Source organism: Cebus imitator, unplaced genomic scaffold (assembly GCF_001604975.1).
Source record: "Cebus imitator isolate Cc_AM_T3 unplaced genomic scaffold, Cebus_imitator-1.0 Scaffold156, whole genome shotgun sequence".
Taxonomy (NCBI): Eukaryota; Metazoa; Chordata; class Mammalia; order Primates; family Cebidae; genus Cebus; species Cebus imitator.
This window is the reverse complement of record NW_016107471.1, coordinates 3,373,913-3,398,272: the sequence shown is the minus strand read 5'-3', so window position 1 is coordinate 3,398,272 and position 24,360 is coordinate 3,373,913. Positions and strand designations below refer to the sequence as shown.

The following is a 24,360-nucleotide window of genomic DNA, read 5'->3' as shown; positions in this document are numbered from 1 at the left end:
TGATTCAAGCAGACAGAAAGTCTATTCCTCTGCTAGCTATTGCTATTTCATCTCAAAAGATGAGAAATATAAAAACAGATGATGTATCTTCAGGTTTCGTTTTTCAGAGGCAAAAAATTTCTTGGTGATGTTACATCTAAAAACCAGACTATGTATTTCTCCACTATATGACATCATTATATATGGCTTTATACAATAGTCAGTGCCCACTGTAAACTCTACGCCATACAGCTAATGTCAAACTGACCAGACAGTCCTACTTATACATGACTCATTCGGCATATTGAAGTTCTCTACCTAAAGTATTGTTACTACCACACAGACTGAATTACAGTATATGCTCAAGAATGTACCTCATCCTGTCCCTTTTGACAAAGAGCCTCAATTATGTCATAGAAATGAGAGCCTGCAATTTTAAGCCTTTTGAAAGAGTTAAGCCTTCCATTATGAGAAGAAATCAATTACTAGGCAGGTAAGTGCTCAGGTGCTCTGGCTCCAACCCAACATTCTACCACTTAAATGTTTACCAGATAAAGGTCAAGCCACTTCACTCAGGTCTCCCATGTCCTCCACCTTCACCCCTTTCAATGCGGAGTATCATAATGGTTCCTTCAAAATGTCACATTTGAGGAAAACTATATCTATCATATTTAAATTAAAAATTCAGCTTTAAACTCCACTATCACTATTTTCTATCACATATACAAATACATAAATCTTTTTCACCAGTAGATATGTTAAAATTCTTTTCATTTAAAAATATACACAGAAAATACATTTTCCTTTCAGAACTGTCTGAGAAGAAAAATTTAAAAGCTGAATGACGATTTCTTTCGAAAATATTTTTATAAATTTTGAAGTCAGGCATTTATATACATGAAATACCATCATATGTATATTTTAGTATAATAGCCAAAAAGCTAACAAGCAATTTTAAAGGGCTGGTGTGGTGGCTCACAACTGTAATAGCAGTTCCTTGGGGGATCCAAGGAAGGAGGATGGCTTGAGCCCAGGAGGTGTACATCACCACACTCCAGCTTGAGTGACAGAGCAAGACCCTGTCTCAGAAACAAACAGGACAATTTAAATAGTACTGCTTTGAGAAAACAGGAGGGAGCCACCTCAGAAAAGAAGCCACTTTATATGTAATATTTAATTCTTCATAAGGTAGAAAAACAACAGATGATGATTTATTTAATATATCAAGTGATACGTGAAATGAATGAGACACTCAGGACTTGGGGAAAAATGTGAATCTGAACCTAGAATTAATTATGTTTGAAGCGAGTATAATTTTACTTAAAAACTAAGGACACAATCTAAAGCTCTGCAGGCTTCATCCATCAGGATGCTGAGCTTCATGGGCCTCAAATGTAATATAGGTAAACATAAGGGACAATCACAAAAACTTTATGGACTTGTGAACATGTTCATGGTCAGAGGGGTTTTGAACCTATTTATGAGTCTGCAAAAATGAAGACTTTCACGTCTTGGAAGAGACATGGCATCATTTATGTGCGTGTCTGTATATGTGTGTATGTGTGCATGTGTGTGTATATATATCTCCATATCCAAATGCCATAAGGAAAAAATACAATTTCCTTTTGTAAAAGCATTGGTTCAACCACTTGAGAAGAAATATGTTTGTTTCTAAAAATGTATATTGTCTATATCATCACTTCTAAGAGTAAACATAGGCTTAGACCAGATGCTATTTTAATAAGGAGTGATATGCAAATATTCTACTTGATATATTATTAGAAAAACATTACCAAGCCAAGAAAACATAAAGCATGAATTAAAAACAGTTTAACTTATGTTAAAATGTTTTTATGCTTTATTGTATGATAGGAGAGCCAATATGACAGGGCAGAAAGAATAACAAGCTGAAAGCCATGAAGTATGACAGAGTATCAATAGGGCTTATTTAACAAATTAAAGCTATGAAATTGGGGGAGGGGTTGGAATTTTCCAAATGGTATGGGGATCCTGTGTGCCCATGATAAAAATTAAAGGGTAAGGAAACACAATGAATGTACCTACATAATTGTCTTTTCTGAAGCAAAAGTGATTTCCACCAGTCATAAGTATGGTAGACTAGCTTTTATTATGAATTTCACTAAAATAAAATACGTGAAGACCAAGGGAATGCTGTAAGTCTTTGTGTCTCCACTGCTTCTTAGCAAGAGACACATTTCAGGGTCAACAAAATGTGTATCCAATGCAAGTTTTTACAAAAGACTGCTTTTTTTTTTTTTTTTTGAGTTATCTAAGAAAGCTAAGCTATATTTAAGAAGCATACCACTTTTCCATCTATATGCCTGCATTAACATGGGATATCAGAGTACTAGGGATTATGAGGGCTTGAGCCAGCTGGCTATTCAAATTGCATTAAATGATGACAATAGACAAATACAGAAACCAAACCGACAAGTTAAATAACAATAATGAAATGTGTGAGATGGGCACGGTGGCTCATGCCTGTTGTAATCCTAGCACTTTGGGAGGCCAAGGTGGGCAGATGACTTGAGACGAGTCTGGCCAACATGGCAGAACCATGGCTCTACTAAAATTAGCCGGGCATCGTAGTGGACGCCTGTAGTCCCAGCTACTCTGAAGGCTGAGGCACAAGAATTGCTCGAACTTGTCAGGTGGAGGTTGCAGTGAACCAAGATCGTGAGACTGCACTCCAGCCTGGGGCAACAGAGCTAGACCTTGTCTCCAAAATAAATAAACAAAATAAAATAAATGTGTGGACCTCTGGGGAGTTAATAAAAAATTAAAAATGGGCGTAACTAGCAGGAATAGAAACAGGGGTAGAAAGGGCAGCATATGATATGAGAAATGGGGTCAACTCCAAAAGGCTCACTAGCACCCAAGCATCCTATTACAAGCACCCTGGTCACAGCCCTCCTGGACCTAAGCATCCTATCAAGTTTTACCCTTGTAAAACTCCCCTCTAGCCCCTGCCTCTTTGCAGGCAGCAGACAGCCTTCCTTCCACTGTCTTGCTCTTGCTCTCCTGAAAGGTATCTCCCATTTCTCTAAATAAACCTGACTTTCTAAATTCATTAATGTCTTGGTAAATTCCTTTACCACCTGCATGCCAGCCTCAGAGAGTCACTGTACCTTAAAAGCAATATACAATTTATCCTTGAACAATGTAGGGATCAGAGGGGCCAACCCTTATGCAGATGAAAATATACATAACTTTTGACTCCCCCCAAAACTTAACTACTAATAGCCTGTGTTTGTGTGCATAAATTTTGATAATTTTTAACTTTTTATAATATACTTGCATATATCTTATGGCAGTAAATGATAGACTAATATCTACACATATTTTATGTATTTATGACATATCTAACTTTAAAAAATATTCAATAAATCTAGGCTATGAGGTTTGTCTGCACGTTTTTCAAATTGTTGCAAATCTCCAAAAAAAAAAAATTTCCAATGTATTTATTGAAAAACTAACTGTGTATAAGTGGATCTGCACAGTTCAAACTTGCATTATTCAAGGGTCAACTAATCTTATTTCTAAATAAATAAATAAAAAGTGAACTTTTCAAGCAAAGCAGCTCATATATGTAGATATGGCTGAAATGATCCCATCTAGCCTTTAATTCCAAAGAATTTGAGTATTTTAATTTTTATTACTTCTGAGAATATCAGGCAAAAGAAATAGCTCTAATGACAATTTCTACTAAGTGACATACAAAACTAGAATAGAAGCCTGAGAGATTTTGGAGATTCCTGTGTCAGTGACAGCAAGTATAGTAACAATAAGACTGATACTAGATAACAAACGTGTATTTGGAGTGGAAGGGAGATACTAAAAAAAGGAACTATCAGATTCATTATGCCTCAGAGTAAAAGTAATACAATAACTCTATAGGTCCAGACTAGTAAGTCATAAAGTTTAGGTACAGCAACTTCCTATAAAGGCTTAGCTGAATATTGCAGTGATTAAACTTCCTTCTATATTTTCATCCAATATTTCAGTAGCATGATATATGTGATATTATACCTTCCCTTTTTCATAGAACAAATTTAGCAACTTGAATTATATATATCTATAATAATTATTCAATCAGATTAACAGGAAAAAATACCATTTGTTCCTATCTAGCTCCAATCTAAACATGGCTGTGCAGTAATTATAATAAACAAACAAACAAAAACCCAAATGTTGGTCAGCTTCCAATCTGGGAGTAGCTCTTCTCTGGAGAGGGTCAAATGAATGAACAAGAAGTCTTAGCTCTAAATAATAACAGCAAAAGAGCCATGGAAACACACTGCATTGCATTTCGAGATAAACTACACTGACACCATTTTAGCCTAGGGTATGGGGCTTTTCTGTGGAACCTCTGGTACTTCCACAACTGGAGTTTTATGCAGGCTAATTAACTTTGGCTAGTCACAGAAGTCTGGCTCAGTGCTCCCATGCCGTAGCCAAAAAAAAGGTTTTCTGTATCAAGAATTACTGTCAGAGTCTCCAATATACTTCCTACTCTCCTACTAACCTAAATCTGGAAAATAAGCTAACAGCCAAGTAACTTTTACCACAATTTAAGTAAATATTAATATTATTGGCTCACAAAACTGAAAAATATTTGGCTTAAATAAAAAGGACAAAAAGAAAGGAAGACAAAAAATCAAAGTAAGCATGTGCACACCACTATAGAACCCACACAACTTTAGAAACAACTATAAAATCATCTGAAATACTGTATTGATGGAAATGTTATTCCTTCCTTTCTCTCTTAATGCATACCCAATTTTAAATTCATGGCATTTGCCCTAGGTAACAAAGTTCAAACAAGAAATAAATCACAATTTTAAGCAGAGCAATTCAAACTCATCCCGTGTTTAGTATTTTAATTGGACATGACATTGGTATGAAATTTCCCTGTATTTAAAAAAGATGTCACTTGGGCCCAACTATATTTAAACATGGAGTCTACAATGACTCTAACATAAAACTATTCCTCAGGGTACCCTGAAAGTTTTGTATTAGAAGTATAATGTAGGATCTAAAAGTGTCAGTAGCTTAAAACTGAAGTCTTATGTTCATGACCTATCATGCCTAATAATAAAATTCTGTTTAACCACTCAAATTAAACCAGTATCCAAAGTTAGTTTCTAAAAATAAGTTAGAAAAAGAGGATGAGGGGATAAGTAGTTACTGAGTAACTATGTAAGTTGTAACTTACTAAGTAACTAGTTGAGTTACTTTTCTGATCTCCAATCAGTTTAATCACATATACGAAGTGGGAAAAACTCCATTCTTAAAATTATTTAATGAGTGGAGAGAAAATTAATGACACTTGATTCAGAAAACCTTGAAGTGATATTCAATTCTATTATTTAGTAGCGAAATGACTTATGAGGATGCTCCTCAAACCTTTGCAGCTCAGATTCTTCATTTAGAAAGAGGGGATAATACTCCCTAAGGGCTGCTTTCAAGCTTTTATTAAATAACACATGTCAAGCACAAGCACTGAAGAGATGCACATCAGTCTTGTGTCCACCTACCCATCTAGGATTTTGAAAGATTACTCTGTGTCTACTCTATAATCATGCCACCCTCATTCATTTTTTTTTTCAGCACAGATCATTGAGGATTAAAGCAATGCCCAGCTTGAAGGAATACATCTCAATATATGTGTTGGCCAACTGAAGGGATTAATGAGGGAATGAGTACCAGGGTGGGGAAACAAAAGTATTTAAAAGACATGTACCTGGCTCTTAAATAATTTATAAAGGAAAAGGCACAAGGGTACAGGGATAGTAACTAATACATTGAAATGCCAGGTACTGAAGAAATAAAGACTCACTCCCTGCCCCTTTCTAGTATCAAAAGAACATATATGTATGTGTCATTCTATTTGGAAGTGCCCTATGATGAAGATACTGAATCCAGTACTAACAAAGTATAGAGAAAGAACAACAACAATAAAAAACTGCTTAAGAAAGTCAGGCAAGACTTCAGAGAGGAAATCAAATTTGAACAGGTAAAGAGAGGAAAGGACATTTTTGGCAGAGAAATAAAAGAGGATTTGATCTATAGAATGTTCCAAAGCATTTTGGGAAACCTTAAATCCCTGTGAACTTTACTAAATTCTGTAAATATTACACACGTTCTTAAATAAAAACTTAAAAAAATGTACTGAGTGAATCATTCCTCTGACTATAATAAAAGTACTAATAATCAACATTTTGTTCTAATGTATCTTATAAACATATAATTCTTATATAAAATTCTACTCTACAGTCTAAGTCTAACATAGTTGCATTTTATTTTTACATATTTTGCCTTCAGTCAGTTTTGATGAAAGAGTGAAAATACCACTTAATTTCTATTCCTCTTCTCTTGAGACTAGCAGCCAATTCCATTTTATAATACATCTAAAGCATTCAGAAGTCAAAATGTGTGGTATTTTCTACCTTTGCAAATTCTGTGTTGAGCCAGTGGGCTGTACCAGGCCAAGAAACCCCAAATTAGACAAAAGCTATCCATAGGGATCAGAAATTTGCCAAATGCCATAATTTAGAAAGAAACTGTTAAAGATGGTGTGGGGTTTTGGCACTGTGAGTTTAAGCCATTCCATAATGGGGTTTATATTTCATCTAATCAGCAAGTCGGAAACTATAAAAGTCTTGGTGGGGGAGATTAAAAATTTGGATTGTAGTATAGGAGTCTTTCCTTCCCTTCCATATGGTTTGGTAAATTAAAACCTCTAAATCTCAAAAAAAAAAAAAAAAAAAGCCTTCTGAAAAGAATAAAACAGCCTTTAAAATCATATTTTTGGTACAGGAAACCTAAGTATTCAGGCTTGAAACTTTTTATTTAGAAAGGTCACATGGTTTCTATATCCAGTGTTATGGTCTAAGCATATATAGATTCATGGAAATTTAAGCTTACTTTTTTTTTTTTCTTTTCTAACTTTTTTTTTGGGTGGGGGGCAGTGAATCAGGCATCTGAAACTTTTAGAAATTTTTTTTTGAAGGTGGTCATTTATCAATCTAATTTAGCTACATTAATTTAATGCTTACATGGAGTTGTGTGAATCATCACACATCACACAGAATCATCAGTACAGAAATGGGAAAAGGTTTTCATAGAGTAAAACAACTTTTCCTAGGTGATTAAACTAGAAGTATCTGTAAATAGCAGAAATAGCAACTGTACTCTTAAATTCTTAGTTACGGTTCTTTCCCTTCCTCTGTACTTTCTCTGCCATTTGGACCCCATATTGATTTATTTCATAATTCCCTCTTTTGCATCCTCATCTTTTTGTTCGCATATAAGAAGGTTTCATTACCTTCATTCTTCTTTCCTCCAAATGAAAATCATGTTGCTACCATATTTTTAATGATGATATAAACATTTTCATATCACATTTTTCTAAAAGCTCGTCCATGGTTTTTTTTTTTTTTTTTTTTTTTTTTTTTTTTTTTTTTTTTTTTTCTTTTTTTCATGGCATCCTGCTTCAAAAAATGCTATATGTTTCTATCTCTTTCTAAGGATTATTATTCCTTTAAATATTTCTTTTGCTTCCTTAGGCTTCCTTCTCCTAATAATTTGTTTTAGTTCCAATCTTTTTCATTTGTATCTTTCCTGATATGAGTGACAAACCCTGGTTACCCACTGATGTTTAAGAATGAGTTAATCAATAAAAGCTGAATCAAGTTCCTAAGGCATAGATAGGCATTCTAGATGGAATAGATTCACTCTTGTGTCTGGTTTGGGAGCCAGTCATTTACAGGGGACCTCTAAATGTAGGTATTTGAAAACCTATTCCTTACTATGAGTTAGTTTCTCTAGATCAAAATTCAACAACTTCTTGAGAGGTAAGGTCTAAGCAAAAAGGGTGGGCTGGAGGAAAGAGAGTAAACCCTGTGTTGCTGGTATTTCGCATAGGGTAGGGGAGGGGCATTAAAGATCTGAATACTCCATGGGAGGACCCTCAATCAATCCTCTTTTCACTCCTCTTCTCATTCTGCCTTCAACTGTGCAAGCTGTTCCTGAATCCTGAACTTCTCTTTATGTACTTGTTCTACCTCTTAGGGCACCTTTCCCTTACCTTGAAGGCAGGTGCCTAGTTGCTGGCATTTGTGGACAAAGGGGAAAGACCTGACTACTCCATTCATTGGCTGCAATTTGCTACCCCGTTTTATGTCCCTTAACTCACCCTTTCCTGTGTCAGCTGTCTCCATGTCTCAAGCTTCTCAAGGTTTCTTTGGTGTAAATAAGATTTCTTTTCATTGTTATCCAAAGTTTATTTAGGTTTCCATTTCCTTCTCTCAGACAAGTCAGTTGTAATGCTTGCAACTGCTTTCTAAGTTCAAAAATTAGCTGTAATCTCTTATCCATTGAAATCTTTCTTCCTATTCTGACTATTCCTGTATAGTTATTACCTCAATATGTTATTCATTAAAAACTTTGTCTGATTTCCCCACATGATCTCCAATTTCTTTGCCCAACATTTTTTTATTCACCTCATTCTATCATTCCTTCTAGATTTATGTTCTTTTGAAGAACATCTCCAGTAACTTCTTCAGCAAAAGTTTTTAGTAGACTAAATTTTATTTAATCTACTGGCTTGGGAATTCCAGGGACATGTAGGTAAATTCAAAACCCAACGCATGGTAAAGGAAGCACAGTAGCAACAAATTTCCAGCAGATACTTTATTCACTCTCCATCCAGATCCCATTCTGAGATAGGCAAACATTCATGCTGCCTTCTTATACCTGTGGACAAACTTATGTTGTCCCTTCAACTGCAGGTATGGATTTCCCTGCTTTATTTAGGCAATTAATTCCTGGCCTTCCATTGGCCCAAAACGTTGTTTCCTATTCTAGAAATAATGAAAACAAACAAACGAAAACCACCTTCTCACTGGTTTCCATGATCAGTAAATAATCCCAAATGAGCTTCAGGTCCAGCCTGCTGTCCACTTCTCTGGTATTCAGTTATCACTTTATTTCTAGCTCCTAGGAACTTCTGTTACTATTCAAGCTCAGTTTAGTGTTAAAACATATCTGTCATATTTTACTAAGTATAACTAAGTATTTTTAGTGGGAAGTTTTCTGGTTACTTAGTCTACCTATATGATTTCTTTCCTTTTTTTTTTTTTTGAGATGGAATCTTATGCTGTTGCCCAGGCTGGAGTGTAGTGGCATGATCTTGGCTCACTGCAACACTGGCCTCCCGGGTTCAAGTTGTCTTCCTGCCTCAGCCTCCTGAGTAGCTGGGTAACAGGCATGCATTACCACGCCAGGCTAATTTTTGTATTTTTTGTAGAGACAGAGTTTCGCCATGTTGGCCAGGCTGGTCTCGAACTCCTGACCTCAGGTGATCTGTCTGCCTCAGCCTCCTAAAGTGTTATATGATTTCTTTAAGACCATTTTCATGGTATCTTAGAATGGATACATGACAATTTTAAGTGTTATCTACCATCTTCTGTGGAAAGTAAAATGTTATTTTTTGAAGTAATACAAAAATACTTTTCTATGAATTCACTTAGGAATCACCTTCGTCATCATTTGCTGTATGTTTTTCTAATATTCATTTATTTTTATTAATATTGGAGAGAGATTAGGTACTATAACTAAAATAACAGATATTTGATTCAGACTAGGATTGAAGCCTAGTTCTATCACTTACTGGCTATGTGAGCTCAGAAAAGTTACTTAAAATTTTAAACTATTCCCTATTGTGTAAAATAAAGACATTAGTATTACTTTGAAATATATGAAATTACCATTTTTATAGGTCATAGTGGTGTAATACTAGTAATTTCCAGTGCTCCATACTCATGTCACTTTCATGGAATGGTGGCCTCCAAGGGTGCCTGTCACACAGTGAGAGGCCATAGGATAGCTCTACTTCTCTTACAGAATGATTTCAATTGGAAGGAATTTCAGCACATATAGTTTTATACAATGTTCGCTATGTACAAGAATCAGATTTAGTTCTAATTATAGCCAATTTGGGGCTAACACTGGTTTGCAGAACATAATATTTATGAAAATGTCATTATTAGAACAAAAATTCATTATGTAACTCCATATTTGAGATTCTCCGTTTATATTTTTCCATTAAGTAACTTTGAGGATCATGGCATCTCACATCTTTTTTGTTTGTTTGTTTTATAATTCTTTTAAACATTTTTTATAGGTGCATAGTAGACGTATATATTTATGAGATACAGAAGCTGTTTTGATACAGGCATGATACAGACATCTCACATCTTCTTTAGACCAAGATGTGAGATACAGACATTTCACATCTTGTCTAGACTACACGTCATAGAGAAAGTAACACATTTTTCTATATTTTCTGTACAGGTTCTACATAGTATCATCACCATTATATCCCTACCAGCTGAGTTAACTGGCCGTGAAATGGTACTTCGAACCCCATCTATCCAAGTCTGCATGGAGAACACCAAGTTTTATAATTACTTTATTATTATTATTATCATTTTTGAGATGGAGTCTCACTTTGTTGCCCAGGCTGGAGTGCGGTGTTACAATCTTGGCTCACTGCAACCTCCACCTCCCTGGCTCAAGCAATTCTCCTGCCTCAGCCTCCCCAGTAGCTGGGACTACAGGCACCTGCCACCACGCCTGGCTAATTTTTGTATTTTTTGTATTTTTAGTAGAGACAGGGTTTCACCATGTTGGCCATGCTGGTCTTGAACTCCTGACTTTGTGATCCGCTCGCCTGGGCCTCCCAAAGTGCTGAGATTACAGGTGAGAGCCACTGTGCCTGGCCAAGAAAACCAAGTTTTAAAGACCAAGGAAGGCAGTTACTCACCGTTAGAGCTAGCAGCTTCCCATAGGTGAGATGAGCAGGGATGTGGTCAGTCTTGGATCTCAGTGATTCCATATACCAATGTTCTGCTTCAGGGAGCTTGCTTAAACGCATGTATGCTTCACCTGGAAAGAGAATTAATCATGAAGATCAAAGGGAGGATACAGTTTTCCCACAATATTTGCAACAGCATTGTCATCATCATAGTGCACAGAATTTCAAATGCTGCGGGAAATACTTTCATTCATGTTCTTAACTGATTCCCAAAGAAGTCATCCTGATTTCCATTTGACAGAAGAAAAATCATGTGTTTGGAAAATGAAGTACAATGGCTCAAGTCAAAAATTTAATAGGTAGTAAATCTTTGATTTTTAACATAGAACATCTGATTCCCAGACATATGTCCCTTGTTATCATTTATTTTTCTTTCTGAAAGCTATGTTTGTTGTTTATTCTTTTGTTCTTTCTTATTCACATTCACTTATTCCTTTAGAAATTCAAGTATTTAGAGAATAACTAAGTGGAGAGCCTTATAAAGGAACTATATGAAAAAAGTGTGAGATCCTGTCCACAAAGGACTTACCTTTTTGAGAAAGAATAATTGAAAGAGTTAAAGTATATGTAGGTTAAACACTGCTGCTAATTTTTTTTAGAAACTATTTGAATTTTATATTGTTGATAAGTAAATAAAGGCAGGGCAAGATGGCTCATGTCTGTAATCCCAGCACTTTGGGAGGCCAAGACAGGTGGATAGCTTGAGTCTATGAGTTAGAGGCCAGCCTGGGCAACATGGTGAAACCCATCTCTACAAAAAACACAAGAAATTAGCTAGGTGTGATGTTGTACACCTGTAGTCTCAGTTACTGGGGGGGCTGAGGTGGGAGGATCACCTGAGCCTGAAGAGATCAAGGCGAGCCCCAATCGCATTACTGCACTCCAACCTGGGAAGAGAGTGAGACCCTGTCTAAAAAAATTATGAAATTATTTTTGTTAATTCAATAAATAGTTAAAATTATTAATTATCAATAATTAAGTAAACAAAATTTACCCGTTTCATTTGGAATACTCAATAAACAGATGACAATTATCAAGCATGCCCAGCACTACATACAACATGAGCCTGAGGCATTTTCACCACGAGTCATTACTCTCTAATAATATATGTTTCAGCTACCAAACAGCATTGCCCTAAGAGCCAAGCAGGAGAAAAAAGCTGGAAATAAAGTCAAAAGTATACCAGCTGCCTATGAATTTTCATTTCCCTTTCCCTTATATGTTTATATGGTGAACAAAATAGCCAAGTGATGCAAAAATTGTATTTTAAGATAATTTATATATTTAAGTTAAATATTGTAGTTTTACTAAGCACTGCAAATGTAGAGACACTACTCAGTTTCTGAGACCAAGCAGCAAACTGGTAACCTGTGTTATTTTCCCATCGGACCTTTATAGAATAAGAAATCATAATCATGAAAGCTTTTTTTTAAAGAGGCGTAATCAAAGGCTTTTTGTAAATGAATTACCCACATTGGATGTATCTCTTTTGCTTGAAAGGAAGAACTCACTCCCTTTGTTTTAATTATATTCACCTTATATTGCCATGGTATTATAAATAGGAATATGTTTGACTAAGTGAATGAATTCATTTGAGTCCCCTGATCTTTTGAATGTCCTTTGCTTGCTGAATAGTAAAAAATATTGGTGACAAATAATACATACCATACACAAAAATATACATTTTTACCCACTCACACAGATCTGTGTTTCTAGCTCAATGAACAATCCTTAAACTACATTATCATAAAAATGATAGTTGAAAATATTTGATTTTTTCCTCTTAAAATTTAAAACATATCTGCACTTAAGAAGTTGGTGAAGTTAAATTACATGTCTAAGGTAAGACAAAAGAAATACTAAGCAAAGATCGAAGATTGGAATAAAATACACAAAAATGCTTACAATTGTTAAAATGACAGATTAGAAATGAATTTCTTTTAAATTTCATTACATTTCTGTAATAATTTTGTCTTTATTTTCATATCTCTATAAGCTGACACACTTTTTCTTGCCATATTGAACTAACAAGGGTTTCCAAAGAAAGCAAATCATAACTTCTTAGGAAAAGTGAATCACTTCATACTGAAACAATACTATATGATTTATATAACAGAAAAGATAAACAAACCCTGAAGTATTGAAAAATGTAAAGCAAGTATGATAAAACATATCCATATATTTATATCTTAAATGGATTATAAAGCCAGATGGAATATGGGCCTAAATTACAGGTTCCATATGGAATCAACCTGAAATTCTCTTTGGTTCTTCAAGTGCTTATAAGTCAGTTTTAAAAAGTTGTACAACCATTGTATTTAATATAGCTTCTACTTTTCACATAAAAATTTAACTGATTCTTAGGATAATAACAGTAGGTCTTCTGTACAGAAAAAGAGTGTGAGATAACCCCATTTCCAGAGCACTTTTGAAATAGAAATCTTTATTATTTTGCTAATATCTAGAAATTATTTCAGGAAGTATACTTGCTTTTTCCCAAGTCAGAAATCTATCACTATTAAAATCTATTTTAAAATAAAATATTAGCTGGGTATGGTGGCTCACACCTGTAATCTCAGCACTTTGGGAGGCTGAAGTGGGTCGATCACGAGGTGAGGAGTTCAAGAGCAGCTTGGCCAACATGATGAAAACCCTGTCTCTACTAAAAATACAAAAATTAGCAGGGTACCATGGCTCACGCCTGTAATCTCAGCTACTCTGGAGGCTGAGGCTGGGAATTACTTCAACCCGGGAGGCAGAGGTTGCAATGAGCTAAGATCGTGCCACTGCACTCCAGCCTGGGCAACAGAGTGAAACTCCATCTCAAAAAAAAAAAAATTATTAATTCGCTCAATAATTAATGACTGGTCCATTTTCTTAAGAACTCCTAAGCAACTTATTAATTTGTAAAGCTTGCAAGATAGAAAATAGTAAAGGGCTACAAATAAGTAATGTAATATATCATACATCTTGGCAAGTATATGAAAACTGATAAATAGCCTACTCAGGTACCACTTATTACAAATTTGAAGAACTTCATGTAACCATTCATTGTGTCTTAATAATAGCAATGATGACTATGGCAATAATAATTGAGTGTTTACCATGGATTACAGTGGCAAGTTATAGGTGACAAATGTCTGACTCATGTTCACTTACTCCTCCTACTTCATACATTTGGACATGCAGAATTTTTTTCTCACTTAGCCTCTTAAGTGGCCTTAACACATTGCCCCACTCAACCACTACCAATTGGTCAAAGTAGGTCCGCAAGTTGAAACAGTTTTTCAATTTCTATATTAGTTTCTTTGTAAACGTATCTCATTGACTACCAAGGAATGTCACTATTAGGATTTTACAGATGGAAAAAATTGAGAAGTGTGACTAAATTATACACTCAAAATCATGAATATATAACACGGTAAAACCGCAATTTAAACCCAGGACTAGCTGACCTTAACACACTGCCTTTACCAGCTAGAAGAGAATAATCATAAATTTTCCAAATCCCCAGCTCAGGTGAGAATTATACTCTCTGTCTCTCACTCCCAGAGAATTATTTTCTAGCTTGTGATACATCAGCTAGCAGATTTATTTCACCTTGCCTTGGGCTTATCTACTGAATTAAGAGAATAAGGAAGAGCAATGGTAATCTATGAGTGACCTTTAAAAATGCTTTCTACACATATGTAATTCAATTTGTAAGAGGCAAATATGTGACACGTTAGTTCTAAGTCTAGAAGACGTACTTTAGTTCTAAGGCTAACCTTAAAAAAAGACCTTAAAAAAAGCTCTATAAAAGTGGTAATAAAATCAAGATGCAAAACCTAAAATGTAANAAAAAAAAAAAAAAAAAAAAAAAAAAAAAAAAAAAAAAAAAAAAAAAAAAAAAAAAAAAAAAAAAAAAAAAAAAAAAAGATAGTGGATAACTTAAATACACTAAAAAGGTAATTCAATAAAGATTTAAGCAACAAACACTATAAGAACAAATCCTTGCTGTATCCCTGGCACTGGCAAGGAAAGACCTTTACATTTCTCATTTCTAATCCTCGATAGAGGTTAGAATACCCATTTTATGAATGAAGATCAAAGGCTCAGGAATGATCAGTGGCTTGCACAAGGACAGTTAATAATCCTATCCTAAAATGATTAAATGGCTTCAAAACCATAATTTTTTTCCCATTGCATCAGCTACCCGCCATATGAAATTTATTATTTGCTGAGTACCTACTAACATCTTAAATATATTGTTTTTTACCTTTACATTATCCCTACACTTTAATTATTATCAGTCTCATTTTGCAAATGAATTATGCTTCAGAGACTTAACAAACTCGCTCAAGATTAAAAAAAAAAAAAGCAAATGTCAAAATCAGGATTCTGATTACAGTTTTCTCTGGCTCTTTATAATATACCATTCTATACAAATACTATCAAAAGTATTCAGAGAGGGAATAAGATAATTGCAAAAAGTACCATCAGTACATTTAGATTAGGACAGAGTGGTATATATGTAATCCTACAAGCTTGGTTAAAGTGCTAAAATAATAACAATTCCATAAAGGAAATGGCCACAGGAAAAGAAAGTTCAATAAATTCAATAAGGAAGGAAACTAAGACACTTGGTCAGGAATAGGGCAGGGGATAAAGGTTAAGTCATGTTCTCTGGTACTGTAATTTTTCTTAACTTACAATAATAGAAAAAAATGTTTATGGTGCCCAGGAGGAAAGAAGTAATAATGACTATTTTCCCTTCTCATTCTGTAAGAAATGACATAATAAAGGTACTTTCATAAGAATGAGAAGATTTGCTGTGGGATGATAGAGTGATCCGGTTCATCACCCAGATTTATTTCCAATTCACTCACAGACAAAAGGAATTTGGATGTCTCCAGGCTGGCTTCAGGCAGACATAAACCAGTTTCAGATGTAGAACAAATAATGTCACTCTCTCCCTAAAAAGCCCCAGGTCTAAATAACCCAGGCAAAGGCTAACTCAACGAAAGAATGTTGGGTTGTTGATGATGCAATAGCCAGATCTCACTGATTCTTATGTTTCAAATTACTGGACAGCTCCTGCTATAAGATAAAAATAAAGCATGTAGTAGGAATTATTATTAAGTCTCAGTATAGATTTCCTAATTTTTAAAGAAACTTATTTGACCACTCATATGAAAAGTAATTATCCCTTCCTCAACCCCAATTGTAATTGTCAAATGCCTTTTTAAAAAACACTTGATCACATATCTTGCACATCAATGCTGGTTAACCAACATGAACAAAGCATATGATGGTAAACATAAAGGTTAAGTAGATATCATCTGTTCCTACTTACAATCTAGTGACAAAGAAATAAATTTACTGGTGTTTCCCTAAGTTTGCTTGTAGGTACAAACGATACAAAAACCTTTTGAAAAATGTGGTATGTATGAATTTGATTTGATCTGTGATAACATAGACATTGCGCTTCTAGATGAAGAAAACTATTAAGTGAATGATACCTCAACAGTAAGTCGCTGTGAGCAAAATTATGACACTGATAGAGTGACGCATATGTGACTGACATGGAGACAACAACAAATTGTACACACCAACTATAATTTTAAAAATTACACAAATTTTAGAACTTCCTTTATTAAAAAGCTGCCAGGCAAGCTCATGGGGGAAAAGCCTATTTTTCTAAAGGACTCACACAAATTATATTTTTTCCTAGTCTCTACAGAACAGGGACACTTATAAAATGGTCCCAGCTGATTTCTAGCAGGCTTCTAGCCCCTAATACAGTGAAAGCACCTCATTGCCAGTATGGCTAATTTTAGAATGCTTTGCTGGAAAAGCAGGCATTCTATCTTAATCTACCAAATTTCTAGGCTCTCCAAGGAGTCTGAGATCTTAGCTGGTTGCTAAGGTATTCATTCTACTTTAAAGTAATGCTTATTTTCCTTCTAATATATTAGATTTACTTTGATGGTTTTTATAATGATTTTTTATGTGCTGGTCATTTTTCTTTTAATGAGCACTTTTTAGCAATTTTCCGGTTTGCTATGATTAGTTCCCTTTTACAGGTGACTTTTAATTTGTTCCTTAGGAACTAATTTTGAAACATAATTTTAAATGAAATAAGTACATTTTAATTAATTAATTGATGAACTTGGTTTATCTACTTATTGAAATTATTTGTAACTATGATCCAGCACTGAGTTATAAATTACATACCAAAATAATGAGATGGTTATAGAACATCAAGCAAATTTAACTCAAATAAGACTACTTTAAGGCATGTCATAATCAAATTCCCAAAGGTCAAGGATAAATAAAGGAACCTAAAAGTAGCAAGAGAAAAGAAACAACATACAGCTAGTGCTCGACTTACGACCACGATTGGTGCCGACAGACTGGTTGTAACACGATTTGGTCGTACGTTGAGTAGGCTATATGCACGCGGAGATGATAGTGCTGCTGGAAGCTGGTCTGCACTGTCGTACGCCCAGCTGGGCAACGTTTGCGCTGCCAGATGCAGAGCAGTCGTGGCTAGCGATTGTGGTCGTAAAGTCGAATGGTCGTAAGTTGTATAGGTCGTAAGTCGATCAATACCTGTACAATGGAGCTCTACTATGTGAGGCAGCAGACTTTTCAGTGGAAACCTTACAGGCCAGGAGTGATATGACATATTTAAAGTGCTAAAGGAAAAACAAACAAACAAAAAGACTTATATCCTAGAATAGTATAATCCAGTGAAAATACCCTTCAAACATGAAGAAGAAATAGACCGTCACAGACAAACAAAAGCTGAAGGATTTAATCAATAACAGACTTGTCCTATAAGAGATGCTAAAAGGAGTCCTTCAATCTGAAAGAGAAGGATCCTTATAAGCTGTAAGAAATCATTTGAAAGTGCAAAACTCACTGGTAGTGGTAAGTATACAGAAAAACACAGAATATTATAAAATTGCAATTGTAGTACATAGTTACTCATGTCTTGAGTAGAAAGACTGAAAGATGAATCAATCAAAACAAATAGCTACAACAACTATTCAAGACATACACAGTATAATAAGACATAAACGGAAAGAATTAAAAGTTAAAAAGCAGGAGGAAGATTTTTTTTTCTTTTTTTTGAGATGGAGTTTCGCTCTGATTGCCCAGGCTGGAGTGCAATGGCGCGATCTCGGCTCACCACAACCTCCATTTCCTGGATTCAAGCAATTTTCCTGCCTCAGTCTCCTGAGTAGCTGGGATTACAGGCATGCACCACCACGCCCCGCTAATTATGTGTCAGCGTTTCTCCATGTTGGTCAGGCTGGTCTCGAACTCCCAACCTAGGTGATCTGCCTGCCTCGGCCTCCCAAAGTGCTGATATTACAGATGTGAGGCACCACGCCCAGCCAGCAGGATGAAATTTAAAGTGTAGAGTTATTATTTGTTTTCTGTTTTCTTGTTCGTTAATTTTTTGCTCTCAGTTAAATATTTGCTCTCATTTATAACTTATTATTTTAAACTTTTGTCAGTTTAAAATAATAGGTTATAAAATATTATTTGCAAGCTTCATTGTAACCTCAAACTAAAATCATACAAAAGATACACAAAAAATAAAAAGCAAGAAATTAAAACATACAACCAGAGAAAATCACCCTTACTAAAAGGAAGACAAAAAAGGAAGGAAACAAAGAAGACCACAAAATAATCAGAAACCAACAAAATGGCAAGAGTAAGTCCTTACTGATAAATAATAATATTGAATGTAAATGGACTAAATTGTCCAAAAAAAACAGAGTGGCTGAATTAAAAAACAACAACAACAACAACAATCTCTTGCGTATAAGATACACACTTCACCTATAAATACACACATAGACTGAAAATGAAAGTATGGAAAAAGATATCCCATGCAAATTGAAAGCAAAAAAGAGCAGAGGTAGCTATACTTACATCAGACAAAGTAGATATCAAGACAAAAACTATAAAAAGAGACAAGGAGGGTCATTATATAATGATACAGGTGTCAATTCAGGGAGAGGACATAACAATTGTAAATATATATGCACCCAACACTGGAGAATCCAGAGATATAAACCAAGTATTATTAGAGCTAGAGAGACCCCAATACAGTAATAGCTGGAAGCTTCAAACCTAGTTTTCTGCACTGGACATATCACCCAGAAAGAAAGTCAACAAAGAAACACTGGGATTAATTTGCACTATAGAGCAAATGGATCTAATAGATATTTACAGAACATTTCTTGCAATGGCTGCAGAAAACACATTTTTCACCTCAGCACATGGACCATTTTCAAGAATAGACCATATATTATGCCACAAAGCCATCTTAATAAACTAAAAAATCCTGAAATTATATCAAGTATATTCTCTGATCACAATGGAATAAAACTAGAAATAATAACAAGAGGAATTTTTAAAACTACACAAACACATGGAAATTAAACATACATACCAAAATAGTATTTTAGATGGCTTGGTTTGGTTTTGAATTCTCATTTTGCCACTAATAGCTGTATGTTTTAGAAAAATGAGTGATTTCACAGGTCCTCAGTTTTATCATTTACAACATATAAGGCTAAGAATAAATAACTCCATAATTCCCAAAGTGGATAATTATTTTTAGGTTCACCAGTGCTCAGATATTTATATTTATTCATTTTCTAAAGAGGTAAAAATATCCTAGTTGGTTTAAAATATTCTGTCTCATTCATAATTTCTAGTTGATCTATTCAAGATTGACTGCATCTAGATCAAGTCTTGGTTCTTCATTTTAATCGTTATAAATCTGTTTTCTAATCATAAACATTATACCTGTTCACTGAATAATGTCTAAAAGATCATAATTTTATAAGACTGAGAGAATTCTAGCACCCATAGATAGCCACTGGCAAATTTTGATGTGTTTTCCACGAATTTGACTTACATATTGAAAAATCAATTATAGAACAAAATATTTTTCTAGTGTTAAGCATCTAGGTTCCTTCCAGTATTTTGTTATTTTAAATAAAACTATGCCAATTTTCCCAAAATTCAGTTTTCTCATTCAAAATCAGTATTCAGTTTGTTGTTTACTCAAATTCCCCTCCCAACATTTTATGTAAGCACTGCACTTCCACAACTATCATAGTGTTTTTTAATTATCTTTTAAAAGCACATCTCTTATTACAACTTCAGTATAAATGTATAGCAGGAGAATTCTCGGAACTATCTTTTATATAAAATATTATTAAACGATCTTTTATACACAAAACATTATTCTCTATATCATGAAGATATGTATCCTTTTCAAATTATATAGTTTCATTATTAAAATTAACTGAGCATTCCATTTGTAATATACTTTGCTATGTGGCATGAGACAAGTATCTGATTTTATTCTTTTCCAAACATTTACTCAGTTGTCTAGATCAACCATTATAAAAATTTCCTCCTTCCCTGACAATATTTAGTTCTACGTTCATTATCTACTACAACCTTAAATAGTTTATTATTATTTCTAGGGTCTCCACTTTGTCCTATTGTTCTGGTTTTCTTTTCTTATATGGGTACAATATTGCTCTAATCATGTCATCTACTATTTGGGTATCTAGCAGAACAAGTCTTGCCCTTTATTCTTCTTTAGAGCGTCTTGGCTATATTTTACTGTTTTATAATCACTTTGTCAAGTTTTTGATAAAATTCTTTTTAGAATGTTTATTGTTATTAAATTAAAATCTGTAAATTTCAGAAAAAGAGGATTTTTACAAAATTGAGTTTCCCCATTCAAGAATAGTATTCAGTTCTTGAATTATTCAAACTCCCTCTCCCACTTTGTATGTACTTATGAAACCTACATAAGCAATTATAATCCTTCTGCTACAAAACTAGACTATGAGATGCATGGAACCAGACACAGAATCTTTTACATGTTTTTCTGTCTTCCAACCTAAGTCTAGAAAGCATTGGCTCCAGAGAGTCCTCGATAATAACTGACAGATAATTGATCATATTATGTATCTACTTTAATTTAGATGTTACATTTTTACTATGTATGTCCTTAAAGAGAAATTTCCAAATAATTCCTTTTTCCAGAACCTGCAGTCTGATGGAGTCATATGACATAAGGGTGATTATATTAAGAGTTAACTTGCTGTAATCTGAATGATCATTTTTACTTCACAGTGTTTAGAAGCATTAGAAACACAAGAAACATTAGAGTCTGCCTTTTAAAAGTGTATTTATGCCACAAACTTGCTAAAACTTTTAGAAGTCAAATTTTGTGACTTTTATATTTCCATCCTAATATTGTCATCTTATTCTTATAAAAATAACACAAGTTGCCCCAGATAAATTGCTTCTGATTGGAAATCCTTTAATGACTACTGTATGATAATATTGAAAGTAAAATGTAATATTATCCAAGTCTTAATTTGAGAAATGTTATAAAAAGGTTCAATATACAACTCTTCAAGTCCTATAACATTAAACTTAAGGGGAAACTCCTGAAGTCTGAAAGTGTAGTTTTAAAGCAAACACAGGAAATACAGGGAAAAAAATATGTGTTTCATTAAGGAATAACACTGATTGTTAAGAAGTAGGTTAAACTTCAGTGAAAGTTTAAAAAGTTCCTAATTTCTTTTATAAGGTCATATACAGGAAACATCTGATGTTCCATCAAACTTTAACTTGAATAAAAGCCAGAAGCCTGTATAAATATTTCTCTCTTTGCAACTACGGATCCTGAATTTCTCTCAGCTAATCAATCTCCTTTATATTTTCAAGGAGATAAAATCACTAGAATAATCAATCCACAAATGTCAAAGCCAATTCTATTAAGTGCTCAGAATTTTCAAATAGTACAGCGTGAGATTGTGTGTGTGCACACACACACGTGTGGGGTGTGTGTGTGCGCATCTTCATTGGTATGCTGGGAGAGGTGAGGATCTTTTCCCCAAAAATATAATACTGACTTCAGGAGAATTAAAATGGAGTAAATAAAACAGCTAAATAAAACTGAGATAATTAGTGAAAACTAGAAACATGCAAAGAAGTGCTAAATTGCATCATTATTTTTTAACAAAGAAAGTTTTATACCAGAGAAAGGGGAAAAAATGAGTTAATACTATACTAGACTGTAAAGAATTAATGAAAATAGTATTCAGAGAAACAGGAGTTGAATAATTACAGGAAAACAATAAATGAAAAAGCACTGTCCTGAGTCAAAAGAGTATAATGCAAGGCTTTTCAACTCAACACAGATCTTTTTAGGAATATATTTCATGTGTATTCCTGAGTCAAGCAATATATCCCCATAATAGGCAATAAATAATTTATATTATAAATTGTCATATTAATGTTAATTACTAAGGCATACCACATATTGAAAAATTCATCCAACTTTTAATGAATACTTGAGGATAAGATTCTATAATAATCCACAAAAATCCCATTCCCATAATTAACATGTTGGCAAAAATGATGCATTCTGGAATAAAACTCTGCATGTTCTATTTTCATTCTTTATTTAATTTGAATATGGCAGCAGTTATTGCTTCTCAGCCTTTTGGCTAAGATCAAGTGAATATGGTGATGGGTTCTATCAGCGTAGACAAAATTAAAACTAAATGACAGCTCAGTGGAAGAGTTAAGTGAGGTTTTTATATAGAAAACAACTTTCCCTTACTTTTAGGAAAATCAGACTTGACTACACAGCAAAATACATACAATTAGTAATGTATTTAATTTTAAACTTAATTTACATTTCACGTGTTAAGGTTCTGAACACAATACCCCAAAGTACGGAACCTTTGCATGCGAAATGCTTTGAACTAAAAGACACTAGGTAGACAAAGCCTTCTAATATCTATCAAGGAAACAAAGTCTTCTGAACCTCTCCTGTCCTCCTGTCTCCCAGTTCTCTGTCTCCATTGAAACAAGTCATGGATACCAGTCATAGGTACTCTTCCCCAAAGTGAATCACAAAAATTAGAACTCTTCTCCCCCACAGCAGGGCATAAAACGTAGAAAGATCACTTCTTCCCTCTCCCCTCTCCCTTTGGAATGAAGACCCTCATTCCAAAGGGGTGCTGCCCCATACCTTGAGGGAAAGAATGCTACACAGAAAGGCCAAGAAAAATCTGAACAGACAGGTCTTGCTGGGGTTCCCCACTCAGTCTATTACCACTAGATCACACCCTTTTGTCCAATCACATTTCTATAAGGCTGTCCATGCTTCGTCAAACCTACGCATGAAATAGATGGTTTTCTCTAGGTCTTTGATCTTCATTTCTGAAGGCTCCTCTGTCATGTAAAACTCTGATTAAATAAATTTGTTATGCTTTTGTCAAGTTAACCTGTCTTGTTATAGGAGTCTTGGCCATGACCTTTATGATGACTGAGGAAAGTTATCACACCTTTCTACTCCTACAGTTGCCTATTCTAAAGATGTACAAGAATAACTTCTCATGTCCTTGACATTGATTTTCAAGATTGTATCCTTCACACAAAATTATCTTCTTCCACATGACTATGTCTATTTCATCTTACTGACGTCACTGTCAGCATCTTTTAGAATGTTAGATTTTGAAATCCAGTTAATGACTTTCCCAGGTGTAACATAAAATTACCTCAATTTTCTAAATTAAAATCCAACCTGTATTTATTACTGAGTGAAAGCTTTACTCCACATGTATTGCCCCAATTAAAGATTACAATACATACTTTTTTCATTTATTTCTATTAAAGTCTCAGAAAACAGGTGTGTATATCTTGGGTGTGGGTGTGTAGAGATGGCGTCTCACCATGTTGGCCAGGCTAGTCTCGAACTCCTGGGCTCAAGAAATCATCTCACCTTGGGCTCCCAAGGTGCTGGGATTACAGGCATGAGCCACCATGCCCAGGCTGAAAACAAATTTTTTTGAGCAGAACATACTAAAACTATTTGAGAATCAGAGAAAAAGAAGGATATAATTAGGTATTAATTTGAGTATATTCATTCCCTTATAATTCAATTTAAATACAAAGGTTTTAAGCTTCGATCTTTTTCTTCACCACAAAACTGGCAGGAGGATGGATTAATGTAACAGGTGGGCTCTTGCGGTTTTAACAGCAATGAAATATAATCAACTGTCTCATATCATATTTCCAGGAAAGCAAGCGACATTTAGACCTACACATGATCCTTAGGCAATCCTACTATTGGCATTAAAGTGTTCAAACTCCCCATAGGGGCTATATATCTTCTGGCCCTAGGTTTAATTGAAACTTTAAACAAAATATATTACCTACGTAATGCAGCTGAACTGGATGCTGGCCTTTGTAGTGTACAGACTAACGTCTAGCAAATTAACATCTGTAATGGTAGTACATAATGTAGAGTTTATATCAAGTGTAAAAGGCAGAAAAATAAATTTTTTAAAAAACTGCTAATTTTTAAATGAGAAATAAACTTTTAGGAGAAAAATTATTTTTCTGCTCATAAATTTTATATATCATTATTTTTG

The 24,360-nt window shown here is 34.3% G+C and overlaps 1 protein-coding gene across 5 annotated transcripts in view; it reads right to left on the bottom strand.

Annotated features, from left to right (window-relative positions):
• Positions 1-24,360, bottom strand: part of TMTC2 (transmembrane O-mannosyltransferase targeting cadherins 2) — a 444,836-nt gene that overhangs the window by 132,338 nt on the left and 288,138 nt on the right. For all 5 annotated transcript variants that reach the window (XM_017543508.2, XM_017543511.2, XM_017543509.2 and 2 more), the window contains one exon: positions 10,829-10,950. In XM_017543508.2, coding sequence (XP_017398997.1) covers positions 10,829-10,950 — 122 coding nt within the window. The remainder of the gene's footprint in view (positions 1-10,828; positions 10,951-24,360) is intronic.